The sequence below is a fragment of the Ammodytes marinus genome, assembly GCF_949987685.1.
Source record: "Ammodytes marinus genome assembly, chromosome: 2".
NCBI classification, from domain to species: domain Eukaryota; kingdom Metazoa; phylum Chordata; class Actinopteri; order Uranoscopiformes; family Ammodytidae; genus Ammodytes; species Ammodytes marinus.
The window spans coordinates 29,370,154-29,393,428 of NC_137231.1; the positions used below are offsets into that span (position 1 = coordinate 29,370,154).

The 23,275-nt window shown below is 40.9% G+C and overlaps 1 protein-coding gene across 1 annotated transcript in view; it reads right to left on the reverse strand.

Annotated features, from left to right (window-relative positions):
* The window catches only part of adamts3 (ADAM metallopeptidase with thrombospondin type 1 motif, 3), a 164,681-nt gene extending 149,950 nt beyond the window's left edge, over nt 1-14,731 (reverse strand). Inside the window, exons 1-3 of the mRNA XM_080047884.1 lie at nt 14,596-14,731; nt 14,105-14,126; nt 8,483-8,922 (exon numbers count right to left, since the gene is read on the reverse strand). Coding sequence (XP_079904010.1) covers nt 8,483-8,922; nt 14,105-14,126; nt 14,596-14,655 — 522 coding nt within the window. The 5' untranslated portion in view covers nt 14,656-14,731. The remainder of the gene's footprint in view (nt 1-8,482; nt 8,923-14,104; nt 14,127-14,595) is intronic.
* Between the last annotated feature and the right edge of the window lie 8,544 nt (nt 14,732-23,275).

A 23,275-nucleotide genomic window follows, 5' to 3' on the forward strand; every position in this document is an offset into this window, starting at 1 on the left:
CTCTAAAGAACCACCACACACACACACACACACACACACACACACACACACACACACACACACACACACACACACACACACACACACACACACACACACACACACACACACACACACACACACACACACACACACACACGCACACACACACAAGGCTGCAGTGCTTAAGCCAGTTTGTGCTGATGGTGCAAAATCACTAAGATCAAGACTTTCATTTCAGCCGAGACCTTATCACTAGCATTAGCATAGCTCTCTCCTCACTAGAGATGCTTCAAAAGGAGGCCATGAAGAAGAACACATATCCATATTCATCTGAATTTATTAAAGTTAGATTTTAATTGGTATTCTATCTGAAGCTTGCAGTGCTTTTTCTCAAAAGCCTAGATGAGCTTGACAATGTCCAACCTTTAAACGCCCACTCTTCAGCCCGCCAGACAGCAGAGGTTTTCTAGAAGGAAGGACATAAGGTCATCCTTATAAAAATATACTATATACTGCATACGTATACGCCTGAAACTAATTCCATCAATTGAGTCTTCTATCATCTCCAGAAGAACAAGTTGTATCCATCCATCAGTCCAACACTCAAATATATTAAGTTCATAATCATGTATAAAAAATTAAACAGCATTCATCCGAAACAAAATAACTGCACTCTACAAATTCTAAGAGAGGTGCTTTGGACCATGAACTCACTCGACTATCCACTAAATTAATAAAAAAGTCACAAAAACGGTAGACAAGTGACAATCACTTGTAGTTAATTTACTTTTAAAAAATTAATCATTTGTCACTCGCACCCACATTGTGCAGGTTCAAGAATAGTCCAGGGTGTTAAAAGCTTAATGGGTCCCTCAATGTCAATTTGTGAAATAAATAAAAACATTAGTAGAACCAATTTTAACTGAGTAATATGCTCATAATCACCGCAGCGTGCTTTTAACAGATTTTTTTTGTAAAAGCTGTGACTCTGGTAATGAGCCAGAAAATTATCCAGGTTTTTTGCAGCAAAAATTCTCTTGATAAATCACTGGAGTGAACATGAAGAATAAATGGGCTAATGGGCTGACTAAGTGCCGTGCACCAAATTTGAATTCCACTCAGCTGTAACCCTGACAGATGTGTTTCTACGCCACATTAAAAGGTGCTACAAGGAACTTTGAAACATTTCTGAAACAGTCTCATTTTTCCTGCCTGCCTGCCTGTCTGTCTGTCTGTCTGTCTGTCTGTCTGTCTGTCTGTCTGTCTGTCTGTCTGTCTGTCTGTCTGTCTGTCTGTCTGTCTGTCTGTCTGTCTGTCTGTCTGTCTGTCTGTCTGTCTGTCTGTCTGCCTGCCTGCCTGCCATGGCTGGACTGACCATCTGGCATACTGGGCAGATGCCCGCTGGGCCGGCATGACCTTTGGGCCGACGAGGTTCAATTAATAAAAATATATTTTTTTTTATCTGGGCCCGGCCCGGCCCATGTCACACAGCCGTGGGCCGAGGTCCCTTCCCTCTGGGCCGCGCAGACTGTCAACTTAACCTGAAAGGCCAATGAAATATTGGCCCATTCATCATGATTGGTTCTGGACCGGGCCTGGCCCAATCACACTCACAGCGGACGGCCGAGGTCCCGCCCCTTGGGCCTCGGCTGTCAATCCCTCAATCAAGTCACGTCACTAACATAGATAGTTATTCACACGGCATCCACTAATCTTGGTTTGTGCGCGTCGCCGTCTTGTGAGATTTTTACTCCGCCTCACTCCTCTTCCCGAAAAGGGGAATCAACGTCACGTCGGGGGGAGGGAGATAGCTGACGTATACCTCCGAGGCAAAGTGAGGGACAACGGGCCGAGAGCTGTCACTCAAGAGATCGTGCCAATACATTTTAACCTCCAAACGAATAAAAACTAGCGTGGGCCAAAAAAATTCACCCCCCTCAGTGTTGTCATGGAGATATGACCTAAACATACAGACTAAAATGGTTTTGTGGCCCAGGCTGTAAATAGGTTTAATAAGACTTTGAAAACGGCCTATCTAACAAGTGAGTCAAAGAAAAACTGCTCGTCTTGGCGCCACCCCCAGTGGCACTTTCTGGTTACTACAGTTGTAGGTCACTTCCTTATTGGATGCCGGTAAAAATCGCTGAGGTTGGGGCTTGGTCACTAACAGACAGAAAAACGACTCAAGAAAAACGGAGAAGAAACGGAAAGGAGACAGTTGCTGGACTAGTGGTAAGAAGTTGAAAATAAAGTTATGTTGAGAACAATTATTTGCTTTAAAAATTTCAACACAGCATGTGTAGTTTTCCAACAGCTAGCTGCTTGCATTAAAATCATGGATAGAGCCATCTTAGAGCCAGGTCAAAGTGGCTATTTTAGCTAATAACTAAACATTTGCTAGCTCTCTTGTGGTTTCTTAGAGGAGTTAAATAGCTCTGTTGTTGGTGTATTGAAAGAGTATCATTACTTTGCTAGCTGATCAACATTAAAGTGAGAAAGCTGTCAGTTTTTGCTTCTTGCTGTAGGCTACTTATTCAGTATAGTGGATTTAATAATGTTTACTTAAATATACTTTTCTGTTCTGATTAAAGTAAATGCAGAAAAGTATATTCACTCAAATATGCAACATAAAGTTGTCACACTTTCTCCTTTCACAACACTTTGAGTGTTTGAGGCATTAGACTTTATCTTTTTTGTAGAAACATTCAGAAAATTAGACCACCACAGAATTGTACTTACTTTTTACTAGCTGTTGAGTATCTTTTACTAGACCTGCTTTCTAGACCATCATGTACTTTAGAATAATACAAATTCGATCATTACTTTTGTACACTTTTTTTCACATTGGTTTACTTAGTAAAACAACAATTTGTGCATTTTGCCTATATAACTATATTGTAATGCATCTTTCAACCATACATCCTTAGTTAAACCTCAATCAATTGTGTGTATCTCCTCATTTATGAAACAGGTTGAGCCACCATCCACAGAGGAGGAGTCTGACGAGAGAGAGAGCAAGGAGCAGGAGGTTGATTACTTTGTCCGTCCTGAGCCTACCATGTTAGAGGCATTTTTTGAGCACCACCCACAACAGAATACTATAGCTACTATAATACTTTGTAAATATTATTGCATTATATGTCTGTACACTTGTTCAAAATAAACCAACATTTTAATTTAATTCAATGGAACAGTCATCTCTAAGGGACCGTGATAAATGTGTCCTGGTGGGCGGTCGATCAATTGTGGTGGGCCGGTCTGGGTCCAAAATGCCAGGGTCGATTTTTTTGTCCCAGTCCAGCCCTCCTGCCTGTCTGCCTGCCTGCCTGCCTGCATGCCTGCCTGTCTGCCTGCCTGCATGCCTGCCTGTCTGTCTGTCTGCCTGACTGCCTGCCTACTCTAGTAAAGACTTCCAGACAGCAGCCTGGCTATAATTAAGAATCAGTAAAACACACACCTAGCGCGGGGCTAGGGCTACCATTTCAGATCAAAGACCACTGGCCCTCAACGACAGGCTGTTTCCTCAGCAACTAACCAACCACTGCTTTGGTGAGCGTTTGATCTCCAGCTACGCACTGCTGCATGCTTTGCATTTTAGCTACAAACATTTTGAGGAGAAAATATGTCCACACACTAAAGGTGCAGAGGATAACATGGTGTAGTATTTTTTGGTTTACTTTTCACAGATGTTTCTCGTCAATATAAACGTTGCCTTCCAATCCCCATACGTACGTCGCTGCTATTTAGTATGAAAAAGGTTTAGGTTATCTCAATACATGATGTCAAATGCAGTATGCTGAAAAATAGCCGGATGCCTTACTACATCCGATCACACTTTTTAGTGTTAAAATTAGCATGGCTTTTTGTGGATTATTCTTGACCCACAATGGTAGCATAGCGACAGTCACGTCACTTCGATTGAGCCTACGAGTGAAAACAACCTGACGGATATATAAGCAAGAGGCAAGATCAAGGTGCAAATTGGAGTTCAATATGGTGACAGCTTTGGGAAAGAAGCTGTCCCTGACTGTAAATATGTCTATTTACAGTCAATGGAGTCATTTTGTGATGTAGCACGATCCAGATTTTACATTAAAAGAATAATGCAATTCATTTTGGTTAACACACTCTTTTAACCAAACAGTCCTTTTTTCTTTCAAAGGCAGATCCTTTTTTAAACTGATTATCCACCAGGTTTTGTTTCCCAGCATTTTCCAAAATGTGTTGTTTGTTGCCATAACAGGGCAAAGTTTACAGTAAATAATGTCCTCTGGTGATGTTGACGGCCCTGAAAAATACGTCTGAGTGATATAGGCAGTGTAGAAAGAATTGTCCCTTTCACGTGTCAGCCATATCGTACTTTGTGTATTCATTGTTATTTTTCTGATTTTTAACCCTTTTATTCTTATTTAAAAGGTGTAGTGTGTAGAATGCATTGATATTTTCTTTAGAAAAGGGTATATTATGCCATCTTCAGTAACTAGCTTCTTGTCCTTGAAGGACACTGTAGCTTCTCTCAGTATTCGAAAGGGAGGGGTTACCCAGGGAGAATTGCATACTAGAACTTTCACCACTAGATGCTACTAAATATTCAGATATTACATAATGCACCTTTAAATCAAACCAACAACAAAGTGGAGAGAAACATGCAACTTTTACATTCACATTTTATCCAGATTCCCTTTTTAGCTTTTTTTTTTCATATTATCTAAATAACACATAACCACAGATTGTGTTGTAGTGTTACATCCTACGACCGCTGTACACAGGATCAGCCCTCCATTGCTCAAAGTGACTTGACCTTTCAAAGGGCCGCTGGCGTTTTTTAAAGTGACATCCTGTCCGCACAAGTATTCACAAAGCCCAGACCCTCACATCCTGTGTGTGGCCTCCCCCCTCTCTCTCTCTCTCCCTCCCTCTTTTTCTCTCTCTCACTCTCTCTCTCCCTCTCCCTCTCTCTCTTTCTATCTCTCTATCTCCATCTCTCTCTCTCTCTATCAACTCAGGCCCCGAATCTACCGGGAATTTCAACTATAAATGACTCAGAGGGAGAGACACAGAATCTGCCCAAGTGACGAACTACTTCCTCCTGATGCAATCAAAAAGGAAATGTCCAGAATCCTGCAGTGACGTGAAGGTCACACCGGTCTGGCATTATCTTATTTTAGGACACATGTGTGTGTGCTTGAGGCCGCCATTGTAATATATTTAGAGATTGAATTCAGGAACACACACACACACACACACACACACACACACACACACACACAGCACAGCACACACACACACACACACCACACCACACACACAGATGCCACAGTTGTCCAGCTCAGAAATAATAAAGTGGTTGGGACTGTCATTTAGAAAAATAGCAGATAGACTGACGTTTTCCAGGTCTCTGTGTTTTTCAACAAATGTAACCAAAATAATTTATTATAAACATTATTTCTTTATTATATTTTGGAAAAATGCAATCTGTGCACAATAGATACAATAGTTGACTTATAGATATTGTCGGGAAACTGCCAGTTGATTACTTACATTAATGAAAATATTTGTCCTATTGCATTTATTTTATTACGTTTGAAAACATTTGCAAACTTGGCTATATCTTATTAATTAATGTGTACATTTGCATCTCCTTAATACAAAAAAAGACCAGTGCTTGAAAAAACAATGATTTTTCCTGCAGTGTCTCTCTCTAACTCAAATTAAAATTCATTGTGAGCTTGATACTTCACATCACACCGTCCCTGGTGATACAATTAAATAAAGCAACATGAAATCCAATGCTGATTGATATTCATACATATCGAGTGACACATCTCCATTGTTCCCAATCTAGATTTGTTTGATCCATTTGTATATATTTTGTATATTAACTATTGTGTATGATCCTGTCATATGAAAGATGAAATCTCTAACAGCCTACAGGGCTTCATAATATAAATTGTACCTCTTCTACACATTACACAATTCATACCGCAAAGGTTTGATTCATATTTCGGTTATTTATTCTGGTGTCCCCCCCCCCTCCCCCACTCCCCCCTTAGGTCATAGGACTTACAAATACAAACAACTTCTCTATAGTGTTTTTGCCTGAAAGACGTCAGCGGTAAAACGTCACCAAACTATTCTTAGATGAGGAAATATTTCTCTTCCTTCTGTCTTTCTATGTTTGTGCATTTCTCCAGGAATGTGATCTAATATAACCTGGCCTCACTGGGGATGCTGCATGACTCATTCTGCCCAGACCTCTGTTTTTAAACAAGCTTTCAAGGTGCACTGTGTAACTTTGTGTGTGTCAGAGAATTCAACATTTTCTAAGATAAATTCTCATGGCTGACTAAACAAACTTTCCTCACAGGAAAAAAATTGGATCCCTGGAACACTGTTTGAAGTTAAAAGTTTTTTGAAAAGTTACTCTTGTTGTTTAAAGCAGCAGGGCCCACAGTTTGGTTTACAAACATATTCTAGTCTTACGTTTGATTCCAGGTGCCTCAAAATAATTACGTTTTTATTTATGATGATAGAATTATTCAATACTAAGAATTACAGGTAGAGTAAAGCTGTGTTGTAAACTAACTGCAGGCTCTGTAATTGTAAACAAACCCCCCCCCTGCTCTGAAACTGCATAGTGCACCTTTAGGCTGTGAAGTTTCGGCTTTGGGGTGTAAATGTCATGTGAAATATGCACCTTTACTTCCTTAATTACTTTCCTTAACTTCATAGAAACTGCAGTAATATGAACGTTTCTTTAATGTCTCGATTATTGAGTTTATTGACAGAAAACAAGTTGCCAAAAATGTATTAGAAAAAAATCTATACACAAATGTGACGATTGGCTATTTCTCTCTCTCTCTCTCTCTCTCTCTCTCTCTCTCTCTCTCTCTCTCTCTCTCTCTCTCTCTCTCTCTCTCTCTCTCTCTCTCTCTCTCTCTCTCTCTCTCTCTCTCTCTCTCTCTCTCTCTCTCTCTCTCTCTCTCTCTCTCTCTCTCTCTCTCCCTCTCTCTCTCTCTCTGTACACATGCTGCCTTGTTACAAGGGTTGTAAAGTGTTTGAGAATAAAGCTCACCCCCTGCAGAGCACCTTTGGGCCACCCTCTGTGTGAATACAATCTGGAACGCACACACACACACACACACACACACACACACACACACACACACACACACACACACACACACACACACACACACACACACACACACGCACACACACACTAAACTGCCGGGCTATGCATTCATGTTTCACAATGATTTAGCTTAGAGTCCCTGAGGCTCTCTTGTTCACTATCATTATACCCATGTGTCACTCTTTTAAGCGGTCGTGAATGGACCGCTTTCACAACACTGCCTCTTGACTCGCTGCAGAGAAGCGCTACACTTGATGTTGCAGCCATGGTTTTAGCATACGCATCTTCACAAATGCATTACCAGGCCAACCTTAAAGCTCAGCAGTAGTAATATAGTGTGTTACTAGTGTGTCGTTTCTATCATGTTTAGAAATAAAGTAAAACCAATATAATGTATAACCCTTCTAACCACAACCTTATGTAACGTCATGCTTAATGCTATAGACATCAGCATTGCTGATATAAATCTGCTCCCATGCTCACAATGACAATGCTAACATGATGATTGTCAAGTATAACATCTACCCTATTCACCATGTTATCTCATAGCTTGCTAAAATGAGCCAATCAATGCTAGAACTAAATACAAAGTACAACTAAGTTAGTTCATTTAGTCAAAAAAGTATTGTCCAAAATAAAAAAATACCGATTATACATGGGACTATGAAAATTGAAAGGGAATCCATCTAGAACATGCAGACATATTTTACAAACCCTACATTGACCACCTAGAAGCTAGATAGTTGTTCAAATATGAGGTAACTATAACGCCATAACCAACCTTCCTAAATACATGGTGTCTATTAACATATAAACTTATACAGTATAAAGGGCTTGGGGTTTGGGTAACTGAGTCTTTTTTTCATTGGATTCAGAAATGCTTCTCTTGCTGACTCTAAAGAGGCTTTTGGCCCACAGGTCATTCCACAAATTACAGCTCAAGTGTTTTACGAGGGGGGGGGGGGGGGGATAGGATGGAGGAGGATTGGACAGCAGACTTTTGTGTCGCACAAAGGCAAATCGTTTTTTTATGTGGGAAGCGTATTCGGGAGGGGAATATATTGGGTTGCAATGGATAGCCACTCAACCGTGACAAACTCCTGTACAAAAAAGAAGCAGCTACTCCAAGAAGAAGAATATCTCCACGGACAATGTGCTGTAAAAATGCCCCTGAGGGGATGACGTAAAAGAATGGGGCTTAAACTGAAGAGTTACGGACATCTTAAATCTGTTAAGTGTCAGTTGATAAGGTCAAGGCACTTTCGTAAATGAAAAAAAAAACGGAAGGGTGGTTTGAATGGAAGAGGGGGGGGGGGGGGGAGAGGAGTATATACGGTGGATTTATGGATGGGAAAAGACACTTACCAGTCCATCACAGTTGTTAATGGCAACAGTGGCGCCCGGGACGTCGGTGATGTCACCTATAAAGGTGCAGTCTGTCTTGAGCAGCTCGCGGCGCAGTATCCTCTCCGTGCCGTTGTTGTTGTCATCGGTCTGATTGGCGCCATAGTAACCGGCGCCGCTGTCATTCACAAAACCTTGGGCTTCGTCGTGCCACTCTACCATGGCGCCGGGGGCAACCAGCCGGTTGTTAGGGCGTAAGCGGAGGTGGAACTCTTTCCCGAAGGCCGTGATGTTGAAGAAGAGTTTCTGTTGGGTTTCCTCCCCCCCGGTGGCGGAGAAGGCCTCCCTCTTGACGCGCTGCTTGTGCGTGGCGGAGAGGAGGTGAGACAGGTAGTGGCCCTGAGAGTCGGTGCTGAACGGAGTCACCAGGCCGTATTCCTTCAGACGGCTCCTCAGCTGGTCTGTGTGGAAAACAACAACAACAAGGGGACAATGAGATATTGTTTGTCTGTCTGTCTGCCTGTCTATCCGTCTGTATGTCTGTCTCTCTGTTCTATCTATCCATCCATCCATCCATCCATCCATCATCCATCCATCATCCATCCATCATTCTGTCTGTCTGTTTGTCTATCATTCTATCTATCCATCCATCCATCCATCTTTTTTTTCTCAATCAAACTTTAACTTCAGCTGCAACTAATCCTAGTTTTTCACTCTCAATCATTTCTCTTTATGAGACTGAGACAAAAAATCATTGAAAAACAAGTTTAAAAAATAAGAAATAATCGAAAAGGCCTCAGGCCTTTAAATTTATTTTTTTATGTCTGACCGGACTACTATATAAAATCAAGCCTGTTATTCACAGTCAAGCATTTTTCAGGCCAACCTAATATGCTATAAGATTATTGTGCTGCAGTACTGTCACTGGAATCACAAAAGGGCAAACAATAGTGGATCTATTAGTATGGATGTATTGTACAAAGTGCCAGAACAAGACGCACAAGTTCTAGGCTGAATGGAAAAACTTCTGTAAGGGCTACGAAGGCACACAAGTTGACCTTATGTTAATTGAAGGCCCTTCCATTATTTACAGGAGCCCTTGTAATGTCTATACCAGGTTGTGCCATTCATTAAGTCTTTGAAATGTATGAAAAGCTTGGGATTTATTTTCCAGGAGACAAGTACAGTACAGTTCAATACATGGCCTTGTTCTCCTGTATAGAATGTGTCTTTTGAGTCGTGAAGGCTTGGCAACAAAAAAAAGTTCTCCCAGAAGTTTTTTATAAGCTGTTGCTGCCTTTAGTATGCATATACAGTACAAAGTGAATACAATGCACAAAAAATATGCATCCTATATCGGATGGTAATTGATATAATCCTAATGCTTTTATCGGTTCAATATAATCATTCTTGGCATACTAGGCCCTTGTTCATTGGTTCATAAATGGTCAATTCGATTGTACAAGGAAATCTGTGGGCCTTCGAATTACAACATTTCCACTCGATCTAGGTTTAGCTTTTCCCAAATGTGTGCAAAAAATACTCTTTTGGTTGGGGAAAAAATGTAACTTGACTATCCAAAGCTTGTAATTATCTTGTAGGTTTAGACTGGAGAAAGAAATTCAAACAGGTGTCAATGGCGAAACTTAAAATGATATGTCTGTGGAAAATGACATGCTTTACAAATCACAGTGCACTCTGGACAAATGGGATGTAAAATACATGCATTGGACATGTTTGTGTGTGTGTGTGTGTGTGTGTGTGTGCGTGCGTGCGTGCGTGCGTGCGTGCGTGTGTGTTTGTGTGTGTGTAACCCCAACCAGCAAAGTAAACAGCAGCCACGTGTCTGCTTTCCAACATGCAAAAAAATCATCAAAGGGCCTTTTACAAGGCAAATACCTCACAGCCACATACTGTTAACTTTACTCTGTCGGCTAACGTGAATTGACACATCATTATTTGTTCGATACGGATGCGTGAAAACGTTGTGTAGGGCTGATGTAAGTTCGGATACAGGATTACATGTTATCTCGCAGTTTGCTTTCTATGAGAGAGGTGGTGTGAAAAATATTTATGGGATGAATACTTGAGGTATCAACATATGTATGTGTGTGTGTGTGTGTGTGTGTGTGTGTGTGTGTGTGTGTGTGTGTGTGTGTGTGTGTGTGTGTGTGTGTGTGTGTGTGTGTGTGTGTGTGTGTGTGTGTGTGTGTGTGCGCGTGCGTGCATGTGTGTGTGTGTGTGTGTGTGTTGGCGTGGTTCGACTAGATTTGTTTGCAACACGTGTAAGCAAATAACTCCAGACATTTCATCACATCAGATTTCAAGCAGGAATACAATCAGTGTCGGGTTGAAATTTAGTGAATAGGAGCGAACAGACAGCACTTTACAATCTACCGGCTTATTCTAGAAGGTCAACCGCTCCAAGGCTTACGGGCCCACACGCTACATTGTGTTAGCAAAAAAATCAAAAATCAAAAGATGATTCAACGGTACTTTGGTGATACAGAGTTCTTTTATCAGTAGGAATTTGGCCTCAAATTGATGCATTCTGTCAGAGTGAAAAGGCAGGGCCGCTGCCAAGGTTTATGAGGAGGGCTATTCAATTTCTCTTCCATGGTTATACACAAAAGTTAATAGAACACCGTCTAATACCAACTGAGACCATATCTGAAGCACTACACAAGGCACATACACTTTTAGAGTGTCAAACTCTTTGGAATGGTTCTTTGAAATTACAGATTTAATATAGATACATGGTTTTGGGGATAAAACAAAAAGTGAAAATATACATTTCAAATAAAATACCACATTTTCACACTGAAAGGATAGATATAGTATACTGTGGATGGATGGATGGATGGATGGATGGATGGATGGATGGATGGATAGCTTAAATGTAACCTGTCTATGAAAGTGGGACACAGAAAACGGATGTAGCCTACACATAGGCAGTGTCACAGACAGACGTTTCTTGCTTTATAGATAGATTATGACCAGCTAAATTTGGTCAAAGAAATACCTGAAGGTTCAGACGAAAGTAAATTGCTTCCCAAAATTGATTGTATCGATTGATTAAAGGCTGATTGAACCGGCAATTATTTCAGCCCTACACTCAGCAAGGCAAAGTGTGTGGCATGGTGGTTCCATTTGCATGATTGTTGAACTTCATTGTTTATCTGTCACCAATCTGAGGACACCTGTACAAGATTTATACAAACTACTTTATACGTTGTGTGTGTACAAGTCTTAAAGGCAGAACTTTATAGCCTTTCTGAATGGCCACACTTTGAAGGCAGGGCCAAAAGGATTGCTGTCATAAAGAAGGTGCAGACATTAGGACAACAGTGGACCCTTTCAGACCAGTTCCCTCCTCGGGAATTCGTGGCGTAACACTCAATTGTAACGTAAGCACCAAAAACGGTCAAATGTGCAAAAAGACAGCTTGAGATACAGGTTCAAGATCCTCCATACTTTCACACCTCCCCGCACACTGTGTTTTTATTTCAATTTGAAGCCAAGTTATGACACTCGTACAGTGACTTCTGGACAGCAATTGCCCTCTGGATGAAAAGAGTTATATCGTATCTTATCTAAACTGACTGGTTGGCTTCGATTTTCCCAGATTGCCGGTTTCGAAAAAATCTTGTTTTTTTTTTGGTTGCAAAAGTTGTTGGAAGTAGAAGCCTCTGAGCTGGATATAAGAGGCTCAATCTCAATCGGTCATCTGATAAGCTCTTGGGGGCTTGTAGCCACTCTGATGCCTCTGCAGCCCTGACACGAGCAGCTGCCTGAAGCGCTGACTCCAACATGAGTCAAGTGATCGCCTCTCAATCTGAAATCTCATGAATTTAAAACGAGCAACAAAGACTTTCGCCCAATGACCCAGGGTTTGTCTGTGTTTCGAACCTGAAAAAAATTTCAGCACTACTTTCACACTTCTACAAAGCCAATTGCTTAATGAAATGGGTAAAAAAAAAGGGTGTTATTGCTGGATTATCTGATACCAATACCACAGCTGAAAGGTGTTTTGAGACACTGTTAGATGCTAAGGAATGCTTAGACCTTCAGGTTACAATAAAGAATATAATGGAAAGTTGCAACATGACCTCATGTGAAAACAGCAACATGCGATACAATGTGTTAAGTTCTGATGCCAAACCAAGTCAATTAAATCTTAAACCCCATGGCACAGTTTGGGGTTAAGTGTCTTGCTCAAGGACACAATGGTAGAGATAATGGGCACCGTAGATGTAATGCCAGCCACCAGTATAGTTTTACAAATAACACCCTCTTTCCGGGGATCGAACCAGCAACCTCATGGTTACGAGTGGTCCCCCTCTTTCTTGTTCTAAGCCATCCTGCCACCCTACATACTATATGGTCACAACTCTTAAAGTACAGCTACAGTCGAACTCTACGTGAACATTTTTTCCGAATACATCAAGTTCGCTTAAAGATGCAGTGTGTAAAATGTATTGGTATTTTTGAGAACAGACTTGGTGTTTTTATATCGGGTCTCCTGGGGAAATACACCTGTTGGAAGACGAAGAAGTATTATATACGAATAAATAAATAAATACATCTTCTACTCATCACTTGATATTGTATTGAAAGACCGGATACAATGGTGGATGAGGCCAACTTTGGTATACTAGCTTCTTGTCTTTGAAGGCCACCAAAGCTTCTGTAATTATTCAAAAGGGGAGATGTAATCAACTAGCAATTTAGAACTTTCAACCACTTGATGCCGCTAAATAGACTGATATTACACACTGCACCTTTAAATGCGCCTGTACAGTATGTAGGTATATCAAAGTCTGTTCATACTTAGTGGTTCTCTCAATGAGCCCCCCCCACCCTCCCCCCTTTTAACTTTAACTTTCTCCGCAAGTTAAGAGGTGGAAACAGAAGAGAAAACCACAAAGAGCTGCTTTACAAGGCTGATAATGACCAAGAACAGCCAACGGTGGCAGACTATACAAGCGACGGGCGACCACCACAAACGCCCGCCATACCACCACCACACCACCACCAACAGAGGCCCTAACTGGCAGCTGTCATCGGGGCTCCGTGCCTTGAGGGGAGGGGGGGGGGGGGGGTTGGGCTGGAGGTGTCGGGGAAGATAAGGGGCGAGTGTAAAAGGATCCTACGTGGACACTGTTGCAGCTCACTTGTTTCTTAACCTCAGAATGGGGAACAGATGTTCGGGATTTAGAAGTGGAATTTTCTTTCCTGTATAACAAAGCCCCTTGAAGCGGTTCGCTCATGTAATATAACGTCTGTGTGCGTGTGTGTGTGTGCGTGCGTGCGTGTGCGTGTGTGTGTGTGTGTGTGTGTGTGTGTGTGTGTGTGTGTGTGTGTGTGTGTGTGTGTGTGTGTGTGTGTGTGTGTGTGTGTGTGTGTGTGTGTGTGTGTGTGTGTGCGTTCTGCGTAAGGGGGACTGACTGGTGGAGGACAGATGGAGGGTGGGTGAGTAGGCTATTACAGACAGAGTTCCTCTCAAACACACACACACACACACTCCCCTCCCACTTTGATCTCAGAGTGCTCTCCTCTGACTTTCTATCAGTGTCTGCAAACTTTCTCACAACTCACATCTCATGAATACCACAATAAATAAAGAAGTAAATCAGGACTTACCCTCTCTATCTACTTCACCAGCCTGTAAGAAGGGAAGAAGGGAGAAAAAAATCTCGTTAACATACGGTACAAGGCAAAGGGGAAATAATAATGTGAGATATCCTGCAATACTACCGCCCCTGCAGCACATTTTACTGAAGGCTGCTTGTAAAAAATTAAAATAAAAAAATTAACAAAAATGCCTCTATTTTACACATGTCTTATGTAACACGCGTGTTCAGTGTCAACATGCATTTCACAGAGGAAGCACTGTGCGCGTTTTAACACACACACACACACACAGCCAAACGGGGGAAAAAAGTGTTGAGACATTTCAAAGGGAAACCTGCTGTTGTATATCGGCCCACTTTTCCGCTCTGAAAAGCTGGATTTCTGTCATCTTGAACGGGTTTTTGGTTAAATAAAGAAATAAAAAAAGACATTCGCAAGTTTCGCAGAGTCAAAAATAAGGCAATTCTATCATCGACTAGCAAGCGGGCACAGACACTTACCTTGTCAGCTGAAGTCAATACAATTCCTACAAGTAGTACCGCTAGTGACAGGACAGCCATCACGAGTCTTTAAAAAAGATGATAGCGGGAAAAAACAACTTTATCCCAACGTCAAATTCAAATATAGGAGGACAAAAAAAAAACGTCTCTACGCAAGTGTGACCCGGCTCATTCAAAAAAGTGTATCACACGGTTAGCCTAGGATGTGTGAGGGACTGTGCCTCTTTAAAAAAAAATAAGATGATTAAAAAAAACTTAAAGTAGTTTCATTAAATCAGGAGTGAAGCGAGTTGCGACACTTTTGTCAATCAGTCAAGTCAGTGTTTCAAGTTTTGTTTTTAAGTTTCGTTCTTTTAGTTTTTTTTGACTGAGTTTCTAGAAAGTTTTTTTGTTGGGTTGGTGGAAGTTAGTAGGACATCCCCTCTCTGCCTCTGGCCGGACAGAGCTGCAGTGTGGAGCCTCTTGCAACCTGGCACTTTGCTCCCCTCGATAATAAACGGCCAAAGAGACCAGCCTCGTGTGACGTCACCCCAGCCTTCAACACACACATGGAGGAGGAGGAGGAGGAGGAGGAACCCCTCTCTACACACACACACACACACACACACACACACACACACACACATCCCAGGACAGGACACAAGGTCTCAACACTAACTTTGAATGTGTCATGATGTAGCATTACTAAGCTGTAGTGAACATTAAAAGTACATGTACTATTTACTAAGTAGGCTACGTCTGAGACTTTATACTCCTATACTATCTAGTATATACACACCAGTCCACTTATTTGGAACAAACTTCAGAAAAAACTTGAGATCTGTTAACTTGAGGAACTGAATAATTGTTCATGTTTTCCTTCTAACCTGTAACTTTCTATGTGCTCGTTTGTATTGTCTTTTGAATGTTATTTATTCTTCCGTATAACAATCTGTCTTTGATTACACTCTTTTTTTAATAAGCTCATACATGCAAATTCAATATGTTCTTATGTCTTATTTTTTTATGTATTTTTATGTCCCTGTAAAGCACAGTGAAATGCTTTGTGTCTGAATTGTGCTCTCAATAAAACATGTGCCTTGTCATCATGTCAGAGGGTTTGAGAAGGAACTATAGGCTACAGCTGCTGGTCTGAACGCTTACAGTGCCATACAATAAAAACAATGTGTTTAAAACGCACACACAAGGCAATGTGGACAAGATACTTTTAAAAATAGAAATCAGAAAAGCTGAAGTAAAGCCATGATATAACATCAAAAATGAAAACTACACTGACTCTGACCAACACTACTCTTACTCTAAAATTGATAACCGTCATTGCCAGACTTTTCACTTGTTACCTGGTCACCAGTTATTGCCTCAGTTTAGAGATCAGTTGTTGTGAACAGTTCAACCAATGAAGTTATCCGATTGTTTTGATTTTACAGATGCGTAGAGGTGAACAACTTTGATTATCAATATTCAAAAATTGGGTATAATGACATGTCGGCATCATTTTGTATGACATATTTTTTTTGGAATTATTTTGTGAATGAACGTATGTTAAGCCCCCAACCCTGGTACATGATGTAAGTATACTGACAGTACTGTACTTCTACCACACACACACAAGCACACACACACACACTTATAATGATGACACACACCTACCCTTCCTCATCTGAACACACGGTGGGACAGGAGAACAAGGAGAGGAGCCCAAATTATTCTACAACCCAAACTGATAAGGTGAAATGAAAGATAATGAGTGATAGTAAAGTTTACATGTATGCATATGTATTCAAATCAAACAGTTATATTGATTACTAAATCATGTTCGTTTTCATTTTGGAAAAAAATGCCAATTTGTAGTTTGTACAATGCAGTATGTTCACTGTAAAAATGTAATGACAACTCAAAATTCCAAGGCAACTTTCTGCACTAGATTTTTTGAGTTTTGAGGTCAACTTTCGTTTTGTTTTAAGGTAAACTGCCTCCATTCGAGCCAACTCATGATCTGTTATTAAGATAACTTATCATTCATATGTAATGTAACTTCAAGGTTTTGAGATCTGCATACTCGGAATTCCAGAAAGTTAAAGTTGTGCCAACTAATTCTCCTTCATACAGATAACTAACACAAACTAAACTGGTCAGAATGTTGATTCAAAACCTTAAACAGTGATTAAACTGTCTGAAAAACTAATAAATGATAGGTTGGCACAAATGTAACTTTTTTGGAATCCTTAATATTTAAATCTCAAAACAATAAAGTCACAATAGATATGGGTGATAAGTAATCCCAAGAAAAAATATTGATTTGGATCAAATGAAGGCAGTATCATTTAAAACTTTACGGGCCGGTTTCACAGACATGGATTAAGCCTAGTTCTGGACTAAATTGTACTTTCAATGGACAATCTCCATTCAAAACTCCATTTAGTCCAGGGCTAGGCTAAATCCATGTCTGTGAAACCGGCCCAAAGAGTTTTAGTAAACTCAAAGATGTAGCTCACACGGTTGCATTGGAATTTTGAGTTTTCCTAACATAACATTTTTTAGTTTACCGTATTGTTCAACATTTTTCTCTCCAGCTACATTAAAGTTTAATTGAATTATTTAAGTTTTTGTACAGTTTTAACTTGACGGGTAGGGTAGGGTGTGTTTGTGTGTCTGTGGGGTGTTTGTTTCTACTTATGTTTGCACCTTCGTGATCAATACATTATCTATCAATCTATTGCTCCTCTTTCTGATACTATTGTCAAAAATAGTCCCCAACGACTGTGTGTATTTCACATAAACCATTTGTGAGAGCAGCTAACTGACTAGCTCCAGAGGGCGAGATCTTTATGTAAAAATCAGGTTTGTTGGGGAGTTGCGATCATTTGCAGAAATGTAAACTGTGTCTACTCCATTAAAAAATTAGCATTATTTTTCTTCTCCCCCGTCTTTGTCTTCATCCACGTCACTGAGGAAGAACAGCCGTAACTTCAGATTATTATATATTTTTACTTAAAGAATATTTTCGGGCTTTTTTGCCTTTTATTAGGCACTAGTGCAGTGCCCGTAGGAAGCTGGGGCCTCATTTATAAAGCTTTCTACGCACAAAAACCTTGCGTAGACAGGCAGAATGTGCGGTCAAATGTGCGGTGGCAAAACGGTGGTATTTATAAAAGAATTCTTTGCGGAGAAGTGTGCGTATTCCCACGCAAACTTTTGACCATGCGTAGAGCTACCGCAAGGTTTTCCTGACTCGGGGAATCAGCGACACTCAATGGCAACACCACGAAATAAAGCTCTGTCATCGGAAAAACACACATATCCTTGTGAAATGCATGGCACCCAATATATTTAATCAATTACATGTGCGTACCTATTGTTGCGGATATAGGCTACTGTTGTCTATGGCATGCAGTAATGATGTAGGTTGATTTACTTATCAAGTAGGTCTATACATGTTTTGGTTATATTTTTACATGTAATCTTATAGTTCTACTCTATAATAATATCATATACGTCGGGAGGTGTGTCCGTGAGTGGCCAGCGGGAGAGCAAAGTCAATATTTTAGGCTGTGTGTAAAAAGTAGTTTTGTACAAAGTTAAGGCCAAACATATTAATTAAAACTAAATATTTCGTTAGATAAAATCATGTTATGAATTTAGCAAATTATTTTATGCATCTCTTTCCCATAACAACTAACCCTGGAAGTTTAAACTATAATCTGACGTTGTTGTTGGAAATGTGTGGATCTCATGGAAAGGGAACAATGCTTTGGAATAGACTATAGGCTAATGCATTATTTCACTTCTCACAACACATTTTATATAGGCCTACATATAGTCCAACAGGTTCGCTAATACGTGATATTTCATACAGTACAAAGTTGGGCAAAACAGTTTACCAAAGACTATAACGACTGTACCAATCATGATATGTGATCAGCGCGCGCGTGTGTGTTTGTGTTTTAGTGGCAGTTACAGCGACGCATGGCACGGGCTTTCTTCCTTCCCAGTCGCTTTCTTTGCGGCTGGTTGCCTCCCTTTTTTCCCCATGTCAGTCAAAATGTCGTGCTTATTAAGAGCGTCATCATATTCAGGAGCTATTTAGCATTCGCCATGTATGGTAGATTGTGGGATGAAACTGGGAGGTGAAGTGGGATGACACGGGCGGAGATCGTCTGCGCACAATTCACCGCAGGTGGATAATTATAAAGGGAAGATTGCGTGCAACAGTGCGCCGCACAGTTTTATAAATCTCAACTTTTTTTTGGCGCAGCACATTCTTGGCTTTGTGCGAACGCAATGTTTTGGGAAGGTTTCTACGCACACCGTTATAAATGAGGCCCCAGGTCTGCTGTGTGTGTCCCGCTCGTCACTCACTTCAAGCTTTGGTTGCAGCAGCCAATGAAACCAGAGGGAGGCGGGGTTTAGCAGGAGACTACTTCATGCCCGTCGTTACTGTGGCCTTCAGTGGGCGCATGTATTCGCCGCCAGCATGATATACATATGATAACTTCGACATATTTGGTGCAAAACTTCATAATCAATCAAGGATGCACACCTTTGTGCCATGCGCAAGCCATATCCGGAAGCTCAGGCCGATCTGACCAACAGTGAGAGAGATATGCGAGTCACAGACAGACACACAGACAGACAGACGTTTCATGCTTTATAGATCTTATTTTAATGATTATAGATCGATTTTTGGAGAGACAGGGATGAAATGGGGGTAGAGAGAGAGAGGGGAATAAAATGCAGAGAACGACCCGGGCTGGACTAAAACCCGTGGTCTGCTACTACGAGGACTAAGGCCTCTATGAGCTGGTGCTCTAACCACTACACCACGTGACTCCAGATATATAACAAAGGATTCATCGGAGGGTTCAAATGTTAATTCGCCAAACTCAGCACGAGCAAATTGGGAAAAAATCCAACCAGAGCAACAGAGAAATATTCTATAAAAGATGTTCGGAAACCCATTAGCCCAAACTGTCTCCACTGAATGTCGAGATAACAAGCAGGCAAGTGGTTCGACCCCCTTGCTTTCTGAATAGATATTAAAAATGCATAAATATTGATGGCTTCACATGAGCACGGCGGGTCCATACCAAACAACTCCATAACCAGCACAGTATAATTCAAGTAGCATCAGGAATGTGAAGAGGGATTCGGTTATATTTCCTAGCAGAAGTATATTTTCAAAATCCTTTACTTTAAGCACTGCATGAAAGTTTTATCCTCAGAATGTATTAGAGGTCCCTGTTGTGGAGAACATTGGCTCCTCCTGGAAATTAAATATTATGAGATTCTTAACAACGCATAAATGTTTAGTAAGCACTGGACTTCCTGACCTTAGGGTTAGGTGACCTGGGATTCAATATATGATTGAGGGGCCAGTGAGTAGAAATTGGAATGAATGGTTCACGATTATCTGGGCCAAAATGATCACTTTTCACTGTTGTCCTATCATCCAGACGATCATCAAAGTAACCTAACACACGAAATGGAATCACTTTACCTCACATTAAGTTAAGATTAAAATATACTGTATATATATATATATATTCGCATCACACATTTTTTGTTAGTGAGAAACTTATCTCAAGTAATCTTAAAAAAAAATACATTTTGTGTAATTATTTTATATTATCTTAGTTCTGTCTTCTATGTTTTGTCATTATTTTGTTCCGATATAACAAGCATATTAAAACCGAAAAGCCGATGTGACACTGTTTTTGAAGGGCAAGGGGTCGGGCGGACGGCTAAAAGGATAGTTGAGATTCAGCCATAGTCTCTCCAGGGGTGTCCTGGGTCCTCCCAGTCAGACGTGCCTAATACACCCGCCCAAGGGAGGACGACCAGGGGGCATCCTTATGAGATGTCCCCTCAACTGCCTTCTTTTGGGGCGCTCGTGGTGTAGTGGTTGGAGCGCATATATCTTATCTTATATGTGCATTATTATTCTTTCGGCCACTAACCCCATAGCTTCTTGTGACTATGGATGAGGGTTGGAGCACTTTGCCTTACAGGTGGAGTGAGCGATTCTGGAGAACGCTTGTTGTCAAAATCACTTTGTCAGAATCAGTGAATATCTCCTCACAAGCTGTCACAAAAAGCATTGTTAATACACAGACCAGGCTCTGTAAACAGGCATATTGCTAGCTACAGCGGGTTATGTTATGCAGAAGGAAAAAAATCCGCTCTATATTACTGTCTTTAAATAGTATGCCTTTTCAGTCCGCCTCCTTAGTTAAAAACAAAAATTTAAATTCGGGAATGAAGTTAATTCTCCCCGACATATTTTCCCATTGAGCACGGGAACATTGATACCCTCTCGTTGCTCTCCCCATCTCGTAGAGGGCAAGCCATCTTCTCTGTGATGGCCTCAGATTTGGAGGTGCTGATTGTTATCCTAGCCACTGCAGACTGCTGAAATGATTACATGCAGATAGTATGTTGTAGTACTTGGGGATTAGACCCAAAAGCAGAACGCTCACTCCGGTCAGTTTAGAACAACATTCATTATTGACTGGATCCGCAACAGACTGGCAGGACACTGGACGGCTGAGTGGCGTAGCGAGCATGGGCAGGTGGATATCCGGAAACCCCGCAGGCAGGCGTGCAGATAAGGTGAACAGCGGAGGCAACGAGCACGGAAGAAAAGGAGAGCAGAGTAAACAACTAACTCTAACTGGAGACGTGGAAAAAAACAACGAACAAATAATCTTGAGCTCGGGAATTATACCACTCTGGTATGAAGTACAATCTGGTGCCAAATGACTGGAGTCCAGAGGCTTAAGAGGGTCTAATTAGCCAACGATCCTCACCTGGAGCAGTCTGCCCAGGAGTGCTGCCACGCCCACATGCCAACACAGAGACACACAAGGGGGAGAACAAGAGGAACAGACAGATAAGGGAAAACAAACAACACACAAGGAGAAAGAGAGGCTGCCATGCCGTGAGTCATGACATAGTAAAACATATGTGAATATGGGGCCGAAATAAAAGTAATTTCAAGTTAAGTATACAGTAGTTCAGTGTTAGTCAATTTACACAAGGCAAATTGAAATGAGCCTTTTCGCATATCTCCACTCAAGTTACCACACTTTGGAGGGGGTCAGAGTGCAGGGTCAGCCAGAGTGCAGCACCCCTGGAGCAGTTTGGGGTTAAGTGTCTTGCTCAAAGACACAATGGTAGAGATGGTGGGCACAGATGTAATTTCCCGCCACCAGCAACACTCTCCTGTCCGGTGCCGGGGATCAAACCAGCAACCTCATGGTTACTGGTCAGCCCCACTTCCTCTAGGCTCATCTCAAAACCATAGGAGTTTACAGCAGATATACTATGAAATAAGATTATAAATGAAATAAATGATTTAAAGTTGTCAAGCCAACAGAGACAAGTTCATTGAACTAACGCAAACAGGTTCATTAAACTTAAAGACATTCAGTTGTATCTGCAGTCAGACACTGATGTTGCCGTTAGATACGCTTTCCTTTTTACATTTCCTCCATTTGGACACCAGAAGCCTGCAGCTGCGTCTGCTGCTGGAGCCACTTTGTACAAAGACAACACTGAAGGCTGCCTCCCATGACCTTGTTAAATTAAAAGTTTACGAGGGTACAGACTGAACCCCATACCTCATCTTTGTTTTCATTATTGTAATAAAGAAACAACTGTGACTCAGCTTATAGCACTGGCTCAACTTTTTTGCCTCACTAAATAAAAACTAGAAATTTAGAATTAAAGACAAAATATGTGATGGTTCCATTGTATTGACGGATTATGTTTTACAGTGCTCATCTGAACTATGACATATTGTGTGAGGGGTCCCAAGTCATTTGTTGGCTTCAAAACTCGAACATGTACTGTAGCAGTAATTCGATGCAATTTAAAAATATACATTTGCATGAAATGGAAAGTAAAGTACCTCAAAAGTGTATTTAAGTTCGGTATCCAAGGTTTACCTGTCCCTAAGCAGCTGACCCAGTGCCCACCACATAGTGTTAAAAACAGCATAACCCTTTTGGGAGGTAATTAAAATCATCATATACAAAAAGAAAACTCCAAGCATTTCTTTCTGTAATGAGAGAAGTGAGTTTTCACCTTTTAACTGATGCACTTCGTACTGTTGGCAACGTGTGTTAACGAGTGATTCTGAACTTTTTTTTCCACTCAATGTCAATAACACGGGGGCACAAGCCTCAAATGTTGCAGCAGCTTGTTATACCTCCCACGCAGGGTTTGGCTATATGACCTCCGGTATAAAGAAAGAAAAGTGTTCCAAACATTGAAAAGTTAAGTTTTAATTTGCTGACTTTGTTGTTTTTTGAAAATATGCTTTTGTATCAAAGTTTTTTTTTTCAAATGACAAACATAAAAGGATAACAATCTAACTTTACATACGTCCCTGATGATGATCATAGCACCCTTTTTTTTAAAGATTATTTTTGGGGCATTTTTATGCTTTTTTAGACAGTTTGGAGAGACATAGATGAAATGGGAATTACATGCAGAGGAAGACCACAGGCCAGATTCTAACCCGGGTCTGCTGTGACTAAGGGGGGAGGGGGGGGGGCGCAATCTTTAATTAACTTAAAGTTAAACATGTCGTGTAAATTCACAAGGATCAAATTTAACCTATGGCTTTGATTTTCCCCAAGAACTTCTGAACTTGCTTCTTTTAATTTAAATACAACTC